Source organism: Oncorhynchus mykiss, chromosome 18, assembly GCF_013265735.2.
Source record: "Oncorhynchus mykiss isolate Arlee chromosome 18, USDA_OmykA_1.1, whole genome shotgun sequence".
Lineage (NCBI taxonomy): Eukaryota > Metazoa > Chordata > Actinopteri > Salmoniformes > Salmonidae > Oncorhynchus > Oncorhynchus mykiss.
In genome coordinates, this window is record NC_048582.1 from 35909338 (window position 1) to 35928092 (window position 18755).

General features: G+C 41.6%; 2 protein-coding genes across 4 annotated transcripts in view; both read right to left on the bottom strand.

The window, feature by feature from the left end:
- Positions 1–2667: 2667 nt before the first annotated feature.
- Positions 2668–8802, bottom strand: LOC110496102 (proline-rich transmembrane protein 1). 2 transcript variants are annotated; one of them, XM_036952633.1, is made up of 5 exons: positions 8186–8802; positions 7620–7631; positions 5951–6369; positions 5036–5206; positions 2668–4491 (listed from the first exon to the last, which is right to left on the bottom strand). In XM_036952633.1, exons 1-5 carry the CDS (start codon positions 8199–8201, stop codon positions 4315–4317), a joined length of 795 nt encoding a protein of 264 aa, XP_036808528.1. In that variant the 5' UTR covers positions 8202–8802; the 3' UTR covers positions 2668–4314. The 2 variants fall into 2 exon arrangements, with proteins under 2 accessions (XP_036808528.1, XP_036808529.1); XM_036952634.1 differs by lacking the exon at positions 7620–7631.
- Positions 8803–8955: 153 nt separating this feature from the next.
- The window catches only part of LOC110496103 (SKI2 homolog, superkiller viralicidic activity 2-like), a 53425-nt gene continuing 43625 nt past the window's right edge, over positions 8956–18755 (bottom strand). For both annotated transcript variants that reach the window (XM_036952629.1, XM_036952631.1), the window contains exons 28-29: positions 12680–12820; positions 8956–9536 (exon numbers count right to left, since the gene is read on the bottom strand). In XM_036952629.1, the coding sequence (XP_036808524.1) occupies positions 9336–9536; positions 12680–12820 (342 nt within the window). In that variant the 3' untranslated portion in view covers positions 8956–9335. The remainder of the gene's footprint in view (positions 9537–12679; positions 12821–18755) is intronic.

Sequence of the window (18755 nt, forward strand, 5' to 3'; positions counted from 1 at the left end):
GCCCAGCCTGTCATCTTAAATGACATAGAACGGCCTCACAAAACAAGTATGTGGGGAGAGAACAGTGTAGATCTAAACACAACTAGATATGCGAGGAGTGAGCCTAAAAAGCATAAGAACATTCCATACCAATACATCTCTTGTATAGAGGTGAGTAACAGCACTACGGGTCACAGTACTGTGCTTACTTTGCACTCAACATATTTCTAGAACACCGTGTTATCAGAATAACAACATATTCTCCAAATACAATGTACATTATAAATATAGTAATGATAATCAAATGTAAAAGAGATTTCCATGTAACAGAATAATAACCATAGTAGTAATACTAATTGAATAATACTTTTAGAATAAAACGTCACCCTAATAACAATATTCAAAATCTGTAATCATGGTCCTTCACGAGAAACAATACATTTTCTATATCTCTGAATAACTGTCATAGGAATTGAAAACAGAGAAGCAGATTAGAGATATGTCTAGAACTACGGTTCCAATTTTGCAATGGAGATCAGAAAGAGAGACAGAGAGAAATAGAGGGGGTCTATTGGGGTAATAATAGACAAATTGAGGAGAGTAAAATGCTAGTGTACTGTATTATTAGGCATAGATTTTTTTCTCTCTCCTCAAGAGACATTCGTTTTCAGTGCCACCATCAGTATTTCTGCTTCACTGATTCCGTCTCCGGTCATTTTAGTTCACGCTGTTACGCGGCAACCCTCTTGGCTCTCCAACACGAGGCAGCACACCTCATAAAGTGATAGGCTAGATTAGAGACCAACTGTGTTTGACGCAACCCTTATTATCAGATAAGACAATTTGGGAAAAGCTGAGAGAATTGCAATAATGGCATGCATTACAGAGTATTGTCTGTAGCATATAAGTTATTTGTCTACAACCTTTTACTCTGATAAACTATTAACTAAGATAATACTATTTTATTGGCTATTATAACCATTAATATTAACAAAACAGTATTTGCAAAAGCTGCAATTTCTCAAATTTACACTACACTAGCCCTATATATAATTACATAGCCTTTTTAATCTTGCGTCCGTCCAAGCACTTTCCATCAAATGTGTAGCTTTTTTCTTAGTACTGCAATACTTTATTCTATATGAAATTAGAAAATGGACCAACCACTTCCATTAGACAAGCAACTGTTGTTCTAAATGTGTCTATTTCTACAATTATACAATTGTCTATTGGAGTGTATAAAAACAATTCTAAGCCTGCTGACATTAGCCAAGGTGTACAAAGTAATTATGTCAGTTTCTGTGCTATGTCAACGCTGGGAAGTGCAAGTCATCACAAACGTCATCAAATGTAATGTAAACTCAGCAAAAAAAGAAACGTCCCCTTTTCAGGACCCTGTCTTTCAAAGATCATTTGTAAAAATCCAAACAACTTCACAGATCTTCATTGTAAAGTGTTTGAACACTGTTTCCCCTGCTTGTTCAATGAACCATGAACAATTAAATGAACATGCACCTGTGGAACGGTCGTTAACACACTAACAGCTTACATACGGTAGACAATTAAGGTCACAGTTATGAAAATTTCGGAAACTAAAGAAAAACACCAAAAGAAAGATGCCCAGCGTCCCTGCTCATCTGCGTGAACGTGCCTTAGGCATGCTGCAAGGAGGCATGAGGACTGCAGATGTGGCCAGGGCAATAAATTGCAATGTCCGTACCGGGAGAAGCCTAAGACAGCTCTACAGGGAGACAGGATGGACAGCTGATCGTCCTCACAGTGGCAGACCCCGTGTAACACTTGCACCCAATCGGTACATCCGAACATCACACCTGCCAGGAAAGGTACAGGATGGCAACAACAACTGCCCGAGTTACACCAGGAACGCACAATCCCTCCATCAGTGCTCAGACTGTCCGCAATAGGCTGAGAGAGGCTGGACTGCGGGCTTGTAGGCCTGTTGTAAGGCAGGTCCTCACCAGACATCATCGGCAATAACGTTGCCTATGAGCACAAACCCACCGTCGCTGGACCAGACAGGACTGACAAAAAGTGCTCTTCACTGACGAGTTGTGGTTTTCTCTCACCAGGGGTGATGGTCGGATTCGCATTTATCGTAGAAGGTATGAGCGTGACACCGAGGCCTGTACTCTGGAGCGGGATCGATTTGGAGATGGAGGGTTCGTCATGGTCTGGGGTGATGTGTCACAGCATCATCGGACTGAGCTTGTTGTCATTGCAGGAAATCTCAATGCTGTGTGTTACAGGGAAGACATCCTACTCCCTCATGTGGTACTCTTCCTGCAGGCTCATCCTGACATGACCCTCCAGCATGACAATGCCACCAGCCATACTGCTCGTTCTGTGCGTGATTTCCTGCAAGACAGGAATGTCAGTGTTCTGCAATGGCCAGCGAAGAGCCTCTCAATCCTATTGAGCATGTCTGGGACCTGTTGGATCGGAGGGTGAGGGCTAAGGCCATTCCTCCCAGAAATGTCCAGGAACTTGCGGGTGCCTTGGTGGAAGAGTGGGGTAACATCTCACAGCAAGAACTGGCAACACTGCAGTACTTAATGCAGCTGGTGGCCGCACCAGATACTACTGACTGTTACTTTTTATTTTAACCCCCCCCCCCCTTTGTTCAGGGACACATTATTCCATTTCTGTTAGTCACATGTCTGTGGAACTTGTTCAGTTTATGTCTCAGTTGTTGAATCTTGTTATGTTCATACAAATATTTACACATGTTAAGTTTGCTGAAAATAAACGCTGTTGACAGTGAGAGGACATTTCTTTTTTTGCTGAGTTTAGTTAAGGTTTTGTAGGCCAATAGGGGTACAATAAACTATTGATTTCAACTCAAACATAATGGTGACATGCTAATAATCTATGAAAAATAAATATTATAAATAAACTAATCAATTATAAGATACCTAAATACATACAGAAATAAAGTGAACAAGTATTAAACAATCTTATGCAACAAACAATTTGTCAATGTAGCTAAAATAGTCCCATGTCATAAAAAAAAGGCGGGGGGAAAGACACGGTCACAGTACACCCTATGGTGTATCCCTCCGCCAGCACAACTTTAAAATAGAGATGTCATTCATCTCAGGAGAAAAATCCCAATCTTTTTGTCCACAATTTTCATATATTAATCTCATAATAAGACAACAATATGTCTTTATTTACTTTCCATTTGATTGTGTGTAAAATGAATACTGATCATTTGTATCCCTCCATACCTACGTCTGTTTGGCAGTCTTATACTATAATTTATACGATCCATTTAATAAATATTTTTTTCTAAATACTATCGTCAGATGCGGGTGTTTATGAAAATCATAAATCAAAAACTATAAATGACTAAACACAATTCAATAAAAGTATTTATATTAGAAGTAATTCAAAACAACCTCCTTACACAATACTATTTATATATGGCACTAATGTCAGTCATGATTTGTGATATTTTTGGCAGTTTTGTGAAGGCTTAAATAGTTTATCAAGATACATTGTGATCCATGGTTTGGTCTACCTAGGTTCAAGGGGACCATAAATTCATCTGTAATTCATAGTTAAAGGGCAATTCTGACACTTTTCAACCTCATATTCATTATCTCCAGCACCATACCAGTGTCTACATATGTGAAAATTGCACGTTTCTATGCTCTGTGGTTAAAAAGAGAAGAAGGTCCTAAAGATTATTCTCTGTGATAAGGCAGGAGGAAAAGTAAGAAAAACTCTGATTTTCAAAACCTGCAACAAGTTTCTAGCCAGATGGAGGGCATTTTCTTACTCCCCACGTCACTGTGAATCTCATTTGATGATGTCATGCGCCGTTTTCACATATGTAGACACTGGTACTGTGCTATAGATAATGAAAATGAGGTTGAAATGTGGTGGAATTGCCCTTTAATGCCTCTGTGTATGTACTCTGTTTCCCCCATAAGTGCTATGGAGCGCTATTATATCCGAGTGTAAATGGTAAGTAATACTGGCAAGTAATGTGTATCTATTTGTTTTGGCAATTGAATATAAGTGTGATTGGTTCTCAACCCGTTAGTAGTCATTAGGTCAGGTCAGTACTGTATACAGTACACAGGATGCATATATATATATATATACACACACACACCCCAATATATGTGTGTGTGTGTGTGTGTGTTATATATATATATATATATATACACACACACACACACACACACACACACACACACATACACCCCCCAATATAACATACCAGTTTCAGAGAGTGAATTCCGGTGCTCTTATTCTTCAATCTCCACCCAAAACTACACATCCCATGATGCCACACTGTGTTATGTATTAGGGTTCCCAGTCATCGTCATGGTGTTGGGAGGCGATGATGACTACCACGGTGAGGATGGTACACAGGACGATGGAGGCAATGCCCACCGCCAGGCTGATGAAGGAGAAGTTACGCGCCTCGCGGGACGCTATCTCTGCCGTCACCATGTCCCCCCTGGCCACTGCTGTACGCACCTGAGGGGGGGAAGGAGGGAGAGAGAGAATGCTTTTTTCCACTCACAAACTGTGGTTTTGGAGTGCTTGGCCATATTTATAGAATGTATTGCATGCCGATAATTAACCTTAAACTGAATTTAGTTGAGAGAGGGAGAGAGTGGTGTTGACAATAGTACATACTCACACAAAAAGCCACAAAACACAGTTTATCAGGTCTTAAATTAAACAACCAAAATAATAATAATACTAATGGTTCAAGACCCAAGTTTGCAGGGCTATTTATGCCTGGCTGTCAGCTTAGCTCAACTCAAACAAATCGGAAGGAAAGCCCAATGCAAAAATCAATTTTAGCCTGTGTAAACAATGCTGCAATTACATGATGTAGACTGTTGTAGAGTCTTGTGCATAATGGTCAGGCTAACCAACAAAGCCATCATATAAAAAATAAACATAATACTGTAATAAACAGAGAAACAACAAAACAATCAATAATTTCCCTAAAAATGACTAGCGAGCTAACAAACATACTGTGCAGACAATTCTGTGCTAGCCTAACACCAACCTGTACTGCCTTGATGATGGCTATGATTCCTGTGGGCCAGAAGCAGCAGACGGTGGTGAGCACAGCGATGGGCAGGTAGTCGTGAGGAGGGCGCCGGGGCTCCATCAGAGCGATGCCATGGGGCATCTGCATGCCCATCTGACCCTGGGGCATCCCCTGGTAGGGCTGTCCCTGTGTGAGAGTGTGAGAGAGAAAGAGAGAAAGAGAAAGAGAAAGAGAAAGAGAGAGAGAGAGAGAGAGAGAGAGAGAGAGAGAGAGATGTATCAAGCATCTCAGAGTAGGAGTGCTTATCTAGGATCAGGTCCCCCCTTGTCCATGTAATCTTATTCAGTGTGATCTACAAGGCAAAACTGATCCAAGAACAGTACTCCTACTGTGAGATGCTTGATCTCTTTATGGCCACTGACCTTGGAAAAGCATTTTGGGATTTCTCTGTACCCCTCAAGAGGAGCAAACCAATGTTTACTTTCCACAGCCTTAACCTAAGAACCAATGGAAATTGGCTTGTGTGGGTGACTCATTCTCTATTCGATTAAGAAAGGAAATACCAGGTCATTATAATGCTGCGCCTGCTCCCCAGTGATTTACTACTGCATCATGATGATACACAAACATATACCATGGCATGATTGAATACTTGTTTCTGATTGGCTTGAAGGGCATTCTAGAGCATTAACCTCTTGTTGATTATCCCTTATTATCCCACAGAATGTATCATGGTGCAGAAGTAAAACACTGGGGAGCAGTATTATACCTTGTGCGGGCCTATCCGTTCTTGTATATTTTTCCCCAACCAGCACCGGTGTTCTAAAGAATCAGATGAGCATACCACCCTCATACGCTTCGTTCTCTTTTCAGCAAACACAAAATGCTTTGGAATAATTACTGCTATCGTAGATGAATACACTGACTCACCGACGCCATGGGGTAGACAGGAACATAGGCTGTGCAGGGCTGCAGCTGGAGAGGGTATCCTGGTTGAAAATACCCTACAGGGGCATGTGGGACCCCCCCTCCTGGACCCTGGGTCTGGACTGTGTAGCCCTGTGGGGCCCCTGGGTGTCCGTAGGAGCCATTGTGGAACTGGGTCTCCTGGTAGCCATCGGAGCCAGGGGGCGGGGGTGGAGGGGGGTAGTTGGGCTGGGGGCCACAGCTGGGGGGGTGCATGTTGGGGTGCTGCATGTTGGGGTGCTGCATGTTGGGGTGCTGCATGTTGGGGTGCTGCATATTGGGGTGTTGTTGGCCAATGTTAGGGTCCTGGGATGGGAGGTATGGAGGGGGCTGCATTTGCTGCATGGGTTGGGACATGGCCTGCCGATTGGAGTCCTCCAGACCTGAGAGAGGAAGAGATGGAAAGAAATTAGAGAGAGAAATAAATATGTGAGTGAGTGAGTGAGTGAGTGAGTGAGTGAGTGAGTGAGTGAGTGAGTGAGTGAGTCGGCAGAAATGTTATCTAACTAGCCATCCCTCCGACATTTTGGTCACCGCTTACGCAATACAAGCACTATAATAGGTTTGTCACCTACGGGTATGTATGTAAACCACACAAACGTATGTAGAGTGTGAAAATGTTGAATACATTTCACACACAAAGAGAAACAAAAAGAACCACGTTCACACAGTAGCCAGGTTGACTTTGTACAGTACAGCAATAAACAGCATGCTGACTAGCCTATTCAGCAGTTGATATGAGAGAGAGAGAGAGAGAGAGAGAGAGAGAGAGAGAGAGAGAGAGAGAGAGAGAGAGAGAGAGAGAGAGAGATGTGCTTGGGGATACACACCATTACATAACCCACTAACACTGTCACCACAGCCAGAGTAAGACCACTCAAACACAGAAGGGGGATGGGATACTGACACAGCGGGAGGGACACCTTTCAAGGGTACATGGCGCACATCAGGGACTGAATGCGAAACAGGGAAATCTGATTCATAGGATGCAATGGGAGAGATAGTCAAATAAAAAAGGAGAGAGGACAACAGTGAAGAAAGGAAGGGTTATAGTGGATGAATGGGGGATAAGTGATAGGAGTTCATATGGATCTGATAGTGAACGAATGCACTAATGTATACTTTCATTGACTGTTTGAATTAATGGCCCATTCACAACTAAGGCATATACCAGATAGCATACTACTCAGTAGTCTAATGGTGATGGAAAGCCATCAATGAACATATATTTTTTGATCATTCCAAATGTCTTATGTTGTAGATCTCTAGTCAAATTTGTATAGGATTTCTTTGGGTGTCTATAATTAAGATGAGCTGATTCCTTTGAGAGGGGGAATAGTCCTATATATGTTGCCATCTCTCCATAATGAACAATACGATTATATCTGGCATGTTTTATCATCCATATTGGATTACAATGTTCTGCTATTCCCGAAAAACCTCAGCTGTTTGTTTGTGTCTATCAGGTGATACGGCTATATAGCCTATAAACTTCATTCATTGGTGTGATGTGCATGCCATGAACATGCAGGCAGGCCTCTATACAGGGCTTTCCCAACCGAAACCTGTTTTCTGTGCTATAGGCTTTCATTTAGAATTAGGGAGGCATCTCACTCAGTAGCATGGCGCTTACCTTGATAACCTCCTAGAATACAGTGAATCCAAGGGAGTTAAAGAGAGAAATTAAGCAAATTATTGTGCTGCATTTCTTATGTTAACATCACACGCTCACGTTCATTCGCCCTGATACACTGTACAAACGCACGCAAATCCGCCCACACTCACGGAAACAAACACACGCACGCAAACCCTTATTTCATTGTAGTTATTTAAATAAATGTGCATGCATAGGCAATTAAATAGAGCGTACCCTATTGGGAATAAAATAACATAGCAGACTACAGATGTAGGACATGCAGATAAATAGAAGGAATAGTTTGTCGGAGATGTTGATATGGGGAGGTGAAAACAGAGAAGATGGAAACAGAGATATCATACGTCACCAAGTAGCCAATTGTTAGTTATGCACCACAAAAAAAACCTACCAAAACAACCTATAGTCAAACAATTATCCCAAATGTACACATGTATCACAATCCAAAGCAGAGAATATACAGCGGGGGAGGGGAAGAATTGGCTCAATTATCAATTACAGTGCTGACATAAAAGACGCAACAGAACAAGAGAAAAAAAGCTTACCGTGTTTTTCAGACATTTCGTGCAGTCAGAATAAAACTCCCCTCCAAACAATTTAATGTAAATATTATTATTCCTCCAAAACGACTTTTGGTAAATCCCCTTACAGAAAAATGATGAAATTATGGAGACTCAATTTCCAGCTAATTTAAATCCATATTTTTTGTATCCCCACATCCGTTGCCTATAATAACGGTATCACGTTATAACTTTAGTACATGATAACCGCCAATTGGATTATCCGATGATCATGACCAATAGGAAATACATGTCCAGTTTTTTCACACTCTCTGTAGCTGGTACATCCACAGTAACAGCGGAAAATAGGTTTCTCCAATGCATCTCTCGTTACATTGAATTAATCAGACACAAAGCTATCGTTGTCTTAAAGAGACAGCCGAGACTGGGAAATACATATGTCACTGAGCTGGAAAACCCGAAACCAACCCTTTAAAGAGATGACCGGATATTGGATTTGAATACTTTTTATGCTATGCTGACAACTCTTTATACCCGTGGCTTGCTGTCATAACATGAGCATGAGTCTAGAACGGATCATGATTTTGATTTAGGGTTAGATAGTTGACTGTAAATGACATTATGTTTCACAGAATAGGATATGTACAGATTGTTGTTCCTACAGTATGCAGCAAGAGCAATAGTTAACAGTGTCATAATGTTTAAACCAATGTCAGACTCATGCATACAGCCACTTACTCAGACAATCACATGAGCCCTTGGGAGACAATTGCTAAAAACAAAGTACTCTAAAATGTTAGTCCACAGTGGATTTTATTACTGTACAATAAATTACAAATAATTTCATTATCATTACTACTTTGGTCTGATTTGTTTAAGAGCATTCCCTTTCCATGTCCAGGAATTTAATTAGGACTCAGGTAAACAATTGTATGTCCATACAATCGCACACAAACACACACTCCTCCCTCATACACTCACCCATTCTCCCACCATGCTCACACACATTGATCGAGCTTGGGACTTGGCTCAGGCACCTTGGCACTCTCTCACCTATAATACCGTACCTACATCCTCTCTATCTCCTCCTCTCCACACTCTTTCACCTACAATACAAACACTATCTACACCCTCTCTCGCTCTCCCTCTTCCCCCCATTCTCTCCCTTCAAATCTCAGTGTGTGTAGAGCGAAGCAGTGAACACGATGTCTCTGCGAATGGCCAGGGAGGCCTTCTCCATCTTGCTGCCCAGGACCGAGTCTCCCACGATGCGGGCTGCCTGGCGCACCTCCTTCAGCACCTCGTCTAGTCTCTGGATGCAGCGCACCACCGTGCCCTCCTGGACGTCTGTTAACTGTGCAATCTCTGCAAATGGCTGGAGTAGGAAATAGGAAAGTATACCAGTTAATTTAGACACAGTTGAGTACAGGACAGGACTGCTGCCTTCTTGGTCTCCCCTGTATTTGTTACCTTTATTTTACTAGGCAAGTCAGTTAAGAACAAATTCTTATTTACAATGACGGCCTAGAAACACCTAGAAACAGTGGGTTAACTGTCTTATCCAGGGACAGAACGACAGCTTTTTTTACCTTGTCAGCTCTAGCAACCTTTCGGTTTCTGTCCCAACGCTCTAACCACTAGGCTACCTGCCACCCTGACAGTCTGCATCTCTTTTTAAATAAATAGGCCAGGAAGTAGGGATACCAGTTAGTTTAAACTTATGATAAAGTACAGCAAGGGTTCCCAAACATTTTTGGCCCATGACCCCATTTTTATATATAAAAAAAAATATCAACCCCATCAAGTAAAAAAAGTGATGTAATCAAAGCAAATGTTAACTTTTTTTGAAAGGGGCTATGACAGTCTATTTCAAATCAATCTGCCAGTAGTTTTGACAGTATTTCAATCTGAAGGAAATATGGTTTGACGAAACTGAAATCAGAAAGGTATTAGGAAGTTCAGAAGATCATCAGGCAATAATTTGGTATAAACTTCTGTGTTGAAAAGACCATCATCAGTAATCACATTTCTGTCACGACTTCCTCCGAAGTTGGTCCCTCTCCTTGTTCGGGTGGCGTTCGGCGGTCTACGTCACCGACCTTCTAGCCATCGCCGATCCACTTTTCATTTTCCATTGGTTTTGTCTTGTCTTCCATCACACCTGGTTCCAATTCCATCAATTACATGTTGTGTATTTAACCCTCTGTTCCCCCCCCCCCCCCATGTCCTTGTCCGTAATGGTTTCTTGTCGTGCTTGTGCACGGTATGCTGGTGATAACCGGGTTTTGTTTGACCCATTTCATGTATTGTTCTGTTGACGGTGTTTTTTTGTTTATTAAACGACACCGTTGTAAATCAGTTTTCACTCTCCTGCGCCTGACTTCTCTGCCGCCAGAACGCACCTCATTACAGTTTCCATCCACCATTTTTATGTGAGTAAAGTCATACCGTATTAAAAAAATCACGACGGCTGTGATGGAAACAAGAAGTTTCATAAATGCCGAGAGATCATTTGTTCGTTCGACAAGGTTGGATCTTTTTATGTCGGTAAAGAAAGTCATGACCATCATGCTTTTAGGGATAATTTTGTACATGTATTAAACTGAGTTCGGCCAATTTCAGTCTAAGGGCTGAAGCTCCGTTCTGGTGACTTTTTAAAAGCCCCAAAACATATTGGTGAAAACGCAGTTAGAATTATTTTAGCATATTGGACCATGCATGGAGTCTTATCAGATGTGTTATTAGCAATAAGCTTTATCACCTGTAGCATAGTGGCTATAACATGTACACAGGCTGAAACATGGGGTTTATCCATCTGCATTTACCCCATTGGACACAACATCCTGATTGTTATCATTATTAACTTAGTATAAATATAAATAATAACAATAATTATTTTGTTTATTACAAAGTACACTACATATACAAGAGTATGTGGACACCCCTTCAAATTTGTGGATTCGGCTATTTCAGCCACACACGTTGCTGACAGGTGTATAAAATTGAGCACACAGCCATGCAGTCTCCATAGACAAACACTGGCAATAGAATGGCCTTACTGAAGAGCTCAGTGACTTTCAACGTGGCACCGTCAAATTTCTGCCCTGCTGGAGCTGCCACGGTGAACTGTAAGTGCTGTTATTGTGAAGTGGAAACGTCTAAGAGCAAGTGGTAGGCCATACAAGCTCAAAAATTGCCTGTCCTCGGTTGCAACACTCACTACCGAGTTCCAAACGGCCTCTGGAAGCAACGTCAGCACTAGAACTGCTTGTCGGGAGATTCATGAAATGGGTTTCCATGGCTGAGCAGCCGCACAGAAGTCAAGAGTAGTGTAAAGCTCGCCGCCATTGGACTCTGCAGCAGTGGAAGCTCGTTCTCTGAAGTGATTTAATCACGCTTCACCATCTGGCAGGATGGCCAGGAGAACGCTACCTGCACCAATGCAAAGTGCGGGATAATGGAGGAATAATGGTTTGGGGATGTTTTTCATGGTTCGGGCTAGGCCCCTTAGTTCCAGTGAAGGGAAATCATAACGCTACAGCATACAATGACATTCGAGACGATACTGTGCTTTAACTTTGTGGCAACAGTTTGGGGAAGGCCCTCGCTGGTTCCAGCATGATAATGCCCCCATGCACAAAGCAAGGTTCATACAGAAATGGTTTGTCAAGAGCCCTGACCTCAAACCCATAGAACACGCCGAATCACCCAACATCAGCACCCGACCTCACCACCCGACCTCATCGCTTGTGGCTGAATGGAAGCATGACCCCGCAGCAATGTTCCAACATCTAGTAGAAAGCCTTCCCAGAACAGTGAAGGCTGTTATAGCAGCAAAGGGGGGACCAACTCCATATTAATGCCCATGAATTTGGAATGAGATGTTTGACGAGCTGTTGTCCATATACTTTTGGTCATGTTGTGTATGTCATTGCCCTTTTAAGACACCAGTGTCCCCTTTGAGCTCTGTTGCACAGTGATGGGCATTTAGTCTTTTCTGTGACCCGGATCACTTGGCTCCATTCACCTAAAAGAGCTGTTCATTTGGCTCCCAAATGGCTCTTCATTCAGTAATGCTTAGAAATGTACCTAAAACCATAAAAAATGGTTAATCTCTAATGTAAAGCCTAAAACGTTGCCTACCATTGTCAATTTAATGCACCGCAAAAAAAACTGTGTGGACCAGAATGAGGCTCTCTCCTCAATATATTGTTTCTGCACTGAGGAATTACCATCTTCAGAGAATCTTTTTATCCCCCACCCCACCAAATGGATAGAAACCTAACTCCTAACTCCTGATGAAGATCTTTTAGGGGGCAGGTTTTTGGAGCTTTGAGGGGCCAGGTTCCAAGACACGGGATTAAGCCTAGTTCTGGAGTACAAAGCACTTTAAAATGGACATGCTTTTCGGTCCAGGACTAGGCTTATTCTGTGTCCAGGAAACTGTCCACGAGTGTCTTGATTGAAATGAGGTCAATCAAGAAGAGTCTAAAATTACAGTTCGCTTACGCCACTCACCATGCCTCTGGCCCAGCAGTATACCACTTCGGTCAGGCCAAACTTGAATTGGCCCACAAATTCTTCAGCTGTCTGGGTTATCCCACAGTCCCTCTGCAGTTCCCCAATACGCTGGGCCACTGCCAGCACTCTCTCAATACCCTATAGGAGAGAGGAAAGGAGAGAGCCGAGGGAGAGAGGTGGCAAAAGAAGAAAGTAATAGACGGGGCACACCGAGTGGGGTAATGTAAGGAGAAGGGCAAAGAAAGAGAGAGGAGAGAGATATGAGGTAGTAATAAGGGAGGTAGTAATGGGGCACAGTCAAAAATGGGTTAATACAAGGAGAAGGACAGAGAAGAGTGGAGATTGAGAGCGAGAGAGAGAGAGCGGAATGATAGAGACAAAGGCAGATAGACACAGATTAGTCATACAAGGAGCACTTAAACACGTGACACTTTCCAATCACATCCGCCTTACTTTGCCCACTCCACTACAAACTCAACCTCCCCTCTGTTAAGTGTTAAGCTGCACGTCATCTGAAATCCCACTCGGATCCCCTGTTACCTGTGTTGGGTGATTGTGTTCCCTGTCAGAGATCACTGTTCCTTGCTGCTCGCCCCTTGGATGGTACCTTTCTAAACCACTCCAGACATGGCTCTCACCTCGCCCATCACTAATTCAGCCCTCTTTAGAGCACTTCCATGTTTCAGGGCTTCAGGGGAGTGTGTATCGGGTGTGGCGCCCTTGTTGCGGGGTAAGACAGCTGTGTGCGTCTAGCCTGAGCTCAAACCAGTGTGTGTATCACTAGAAGCCAACATGTCCATCCTCCATCCATGTACATTACAGATAACACATTGAAATGTATAGTTACAGTGCTTTCTGAAAGTATTCACACCCCTTTACGTTCTCCACATTTTGTTGTGTACCAGCCTGAATTAAACATATATTTAAATGAGATGTTGTGTGATCTTCACACAATACTCCATAATGTCAAGGTGGAATTTTGTTTGTAGAATGATTTACAATTGAATACAAAATTGAAAGCTGAGTCAATGAGTATTCAACCACTTGTTATGGCAAGCCTAAATAAGTTCAGGAGTAAAAATGTGCTTAACAAATCACATAATAAGTTACATGAACTCATTCCATGTTCAATAATAGCATTTAACATGATTTCTTTATGACAACCCCATCTCTGTAACCCCACACTTACAATTATATGTAAGGTCCCTCAATCGAGCAGTGATTTTCAAACACAGATTAAACCACAAAGACCAGGGAGGTTTATCATTGCCACGCAAAGAAGGTCACCGATTGACAGATGTGTAAACAGCACACTGAATATCCCTTTGAGCATGGTGAAGTTATTAATTACACTTTGGATGGTGTATCAATACACCCAGTCACAACAAAGATACAGGCGTCCTTTCAAACTCAGTTGCTGGAGGAAGGATACTGCTCAGGGATTTCACCATGAGGCCAATGGTGATTTTAAAACAGTTACAGAGTTTAATGGTGATATGAGAAAACAGAGGATGGATCAACAACATTGTAGTTACTCCACAGTACTAACCTAAATGACAGAGTGAAAAGGAAGCGTGTACAGAATAAAAATATTCCAAAACATGCATCCTGTTTGAAAATATGCCCCAAACAATAACGCTTCGTATTCAGGACAAATTTTTGTATTTCTTTGCAACATTTTCTGCAGTATTACTTAAAGGAACCTCTTTGGGCTAGGGGGCAGTATTTTCACGTCCGGATGAAAAGCGTGCCCAAAGTAAACTGCCAGCTACTCAGGCCCAGAAGCTAGGATATGCATATAATTAGTAGATTTGGATAGAAAACACTGAAGTTTCTAAAACTGTTAGAATAATGTCTGTGAGTGTAACAGAACTGATTTGGCAGGCGAAACCCTGAGCGCAATCCATCCAGGGAATATTTTTTTGGGGGTCATTGTGTTTTCCAATAGTTTTGTATGGGAAGCCCTTTTTATGAGGAACCTGGTTGCAGTTCCTATGGCTTCCACTAGATGTCAACAGTCTTTAGAAATTGGTTGATGTTTTTCTTTTGAGAAATGAAGAAGTAGGGCTATTCATTGTGCCACTCCAGGTGGACTCTACTGTTTTGGTGCGCGTGAACTGGAATGCGCTTCACGTTGTTTTTATCCGGTATTAGAAACAGTTTATTCCGTCTTAAATTGTATTGATTATTTATGATTTAGGGTACCTTAGGTTAGATTAGGAACGTTGTTTGAAATGTTTGGACCAAGTTTACAGGTAACTTATTAGATACTTTGTAGGCATGTTGGGCGAGTTGAAACCGGTGTATTTCTGAATCAAGAAGATTCATTGTTGAACAAAAGGACCATTTGCGATGTTTCTGGGACATTTTGGAGTGCCAACAGAAGAAGATCTTCAAAGGTAAGGTATTAATTATATCGCTATTTCTGACTTTTGTGGTGCACCTGCTTGGTTGAAATATGATTTTCATGTGTTTGTATGCGGGGCGCTGTCGTCAGATGGTCTGCTTTCGCCGTAAAGCCTTTTTGAAATCTGACACAGTGGCTGGATTAACAAGAAGTTAAGCATTATTTTGATGTTTTACACATATTTTCGTGAATGTTGAATATTGATATTCCTGTAGTTTGAATTTGGCCCGCTGCCATTTCACTGGATGTTGTCAAATCAATCCCGCTAAAGGGATTGGCGAGTGAAGGGGTCCATAAGAGGTTTAAAAGCCAGGGAAAATGCAGAGCGCCAAATTCAAATAAATAAATAAATCAAAATTTCATTAAATCACACATGTAAGATACCAAATTAAAGCTACGCGTGTTGTGAATCCAGCCAACATGTCAGATTTCAAAAAGGCATTTCGGCGAAAGCAAACAATGCTATTATCTGAGGATAGCAGCTCCGTAAACAAAAGAGAGAAAGTATATTTCAACGCGCCTCAAAACGCAGAAATAAAAATATAACTCATGCCTTACCTTTGATGAGCTTCTTTTTTTGGCACTCCAATATGTCCGATAAACATCACAAATGGTCCTTTTGTTCGATTAATTCCGTCGATATATATCCAAAATATCCATTTATTTGGCGTGTTTGATCCAGAAAAACACTGGTTCCAACTTGAGCAACGTGACTACAAAATATCTCAAAAGTTAGCTGTAAACTTTGCCAAAACATTTCAAACTACTTTTGTAATAGAACTATAGGTACTTTTTTATGTAAATAATTGATACAATTTAAGACAGGATGATCTGTGTTCAATACAGGAAGAAAACAAACTGAAGCATGCTTTCTGGTCACACATATCTAACAGTACACTTCAAGTTACCCTCGTTCAAGATGGCCGTACTTCTTCATTACACAAAGGAATAACCTCAACCAATTTCTAAAGACTGTTGACATCCAGTGGAAACGATAGAAACTGCAAGAAGGTCCCTTAGAAATCTGGATTCCCAATGAAAACCCATTGAAAAGAGAGTGACCTCAAAAAAAATAATCTGAATGGTTTGTCCTCTGGGTTTCGTCTGCTACATAAGTTATGTTATACTCACAGACATGATTCAAACAGAAACGTCAGAGTGTTTTCTATCCAAATATACTAATATGCATATCTTATCTTCTGGGGATGAGTAGCAGGCAGTTGAATTTGGGCATGCATTTCATCCGGACGTGAAAATACTGCCCCCTGCCACCAAGAAGTTAAAGGAAAAGACAAACCAAAAACTATTTGTTAGTATTTGTTTCATTAATCCATTGTTGATAAAGTCCCACATTTGTTTGCATGTCAGCCATCAAGTTAACCTGTTGAGTCTATGGGGGCGCTATTTCATTATTGGATAAAAAAAACGTGCCCGTTTTAAGCGCAATATTTTGTCACGAAAAGATGCTCGACTATGCATATAATTGACAGCTTTGGAAAGAAAACAGTCTAACGTTTCCAAAACTGCAAAGATATTATCTGTGAGTGCCACAGAACTCATGCTACAGGCGAAACCAAGATGAAACTTCAAACAGGAAATGAGCAGAATTTCTGAAGCTCTGTTTTCCAATGTCTCCTTATATGGCTGTGAATGCACCAGGAACGAGCCTGCGCTTTCTGTCGTTTCTTCAAGATGTCTGCAGCATTGTGACGTATTTGTAGGCATATCATTGGAAGATTGGCCATAAGAGACTACATTTTCCAGGGGTCCGCCCGGTGTCCTTTGTCTAAATTGGTGCGTAATCTTCAGTTGCGGTCATTTTCTCCTGGGATTCAGGACAGAAAGCACACTTCCACGAACGATATACAGTGCCTTGCGAAAGTATTCGGCCCCCTTGAACTTGGCGACCTTTTGCCACATTTCAGGCTTCAAACATAAAGATATAAAACTGTATTTTTTTGTGAAGAATAAACAACAAGTGGGACACAATCATGAAGTGGAACGGCATTTATTGGATATTTCAAACTTTTTTAACAAATCAAAAACTGAAAAATTGGGCGTGCAAAATTATTCAGCCCCTTTACTTTCAGTGCTGCAAACTCTCTCCAGAAGTTCAGTGAGGATCTCTGAATGATCCAATGTTGACCTAAATGACTAATGATGATAAATACAATCCACCTGTGTGTAATCAAGTCTCTGTATAAATGCACCTGCACTGTGATAGTCTCAGAGGTCCGTCAAAAGCGCAGAGAGCATCATGAAGAACAAGGAACACACCAGGCAGGTCCGAGATACTGTTGTGAAGAAGTTTAAAGCCGGATTTGGATACAAAAAGTTTTCCCAAGCTTTAAACATCCCAAGGAGCGCTGTGCAAGCGATAATATTGAAATGGAAGGAGTATCAGACCACTGCAAATCTACCAAGACCTGGCCGTCCCTCTAAACTTTCAGCTCATACAAGGAGAAGACTGATCAGAGATGCAGCCAAGAGGCCCATGATCACTCTGGATGAACTGCAGAGATCTACTGCTGAGGTGGGAGACTCTGTCCATAGGACAACAATCAGTCGTATATTGCACAAATCTGGCCTTTATGGAAGAGTGGCAAGAAAGTCATTTCTTAAAGATATCCATAAAAGGTGTCGGTTAAAGTTTGTCACAAGCCACCTGGGAGACACACCAAACATGTGGAAGAAGGTGCTCTGGTCAGATGAAACCAAAATTGAACTTTTTGGCAACAATGCAAAACGTTATGTTTGGCGTAAAAGCAACACAGCTAAACACACCATCCCCACTGTCAAACATGGTGGTGGCAGCATCATGGTTTGGGCCTGCTTTTCTTCAGCAGGGACAGGGAAGATGGTTAAAATTGATGGGAAGATGGATGGAGCCAAATACAGGACCATTCTGGAAGAAAACCTGATGGAGTCTGAAAAAGACCTGAGACTGGGACGGAGATTTGTCTTCCAACAAGACAATGATCCAAAACATAAAGCAAAATCTACAATGGAATGGTTCAAAAATAAACATATCCAGGTGTTAGAATGGCCAAGTCAAAGTCCAGACCTGAATCCAATCGAGAATCTGTGGAAAGAACTGAAAACTGCTGTTCACAAATGCTCTCCATCCAACCTCACTGAGCTCGAGCTGTTTTGCAAGGAGGAATGGGAAAAGATTTCAGTCTCTCGATGTGCAAAACTGATAGAGACATACCCCAAGCGACTTACAGCTGTAATCGCAGCAAAAGGTGGCGCTACAAAGTATTAACTTAAGGGGGCTGAATAATTTTGCACGCCCAATTTTTCAGTTTTTGATTTGTTAAAAAAGTTTGAAATATCCAATAAATGTCGTTCCACTTCATGATTGTGTCCCACTTGTTGTTGATTCTTCACAAAAAAATAGAGTTTTATATCTTTATGTTTGAAGCCTGAAATGTGGCAAAAGGTCGCAAAGTTCAAGGGGGCCGAATACTTTCGCAAGGCACTGTATCATCGAAGAGATATGTGAAAAACACCTTGAGGATTGGTTCTAAACAACGTTTGCCATGTTTCAGTCGATATTATGGAGTTAATTTGGAAAATATTTTGGCGTTTTGATGACTGGATTTTCGTTTTTTTTTTGGTAGCCAAACGTGACGCACCAAACGGAGCGATTTCTCCTAAACAAAT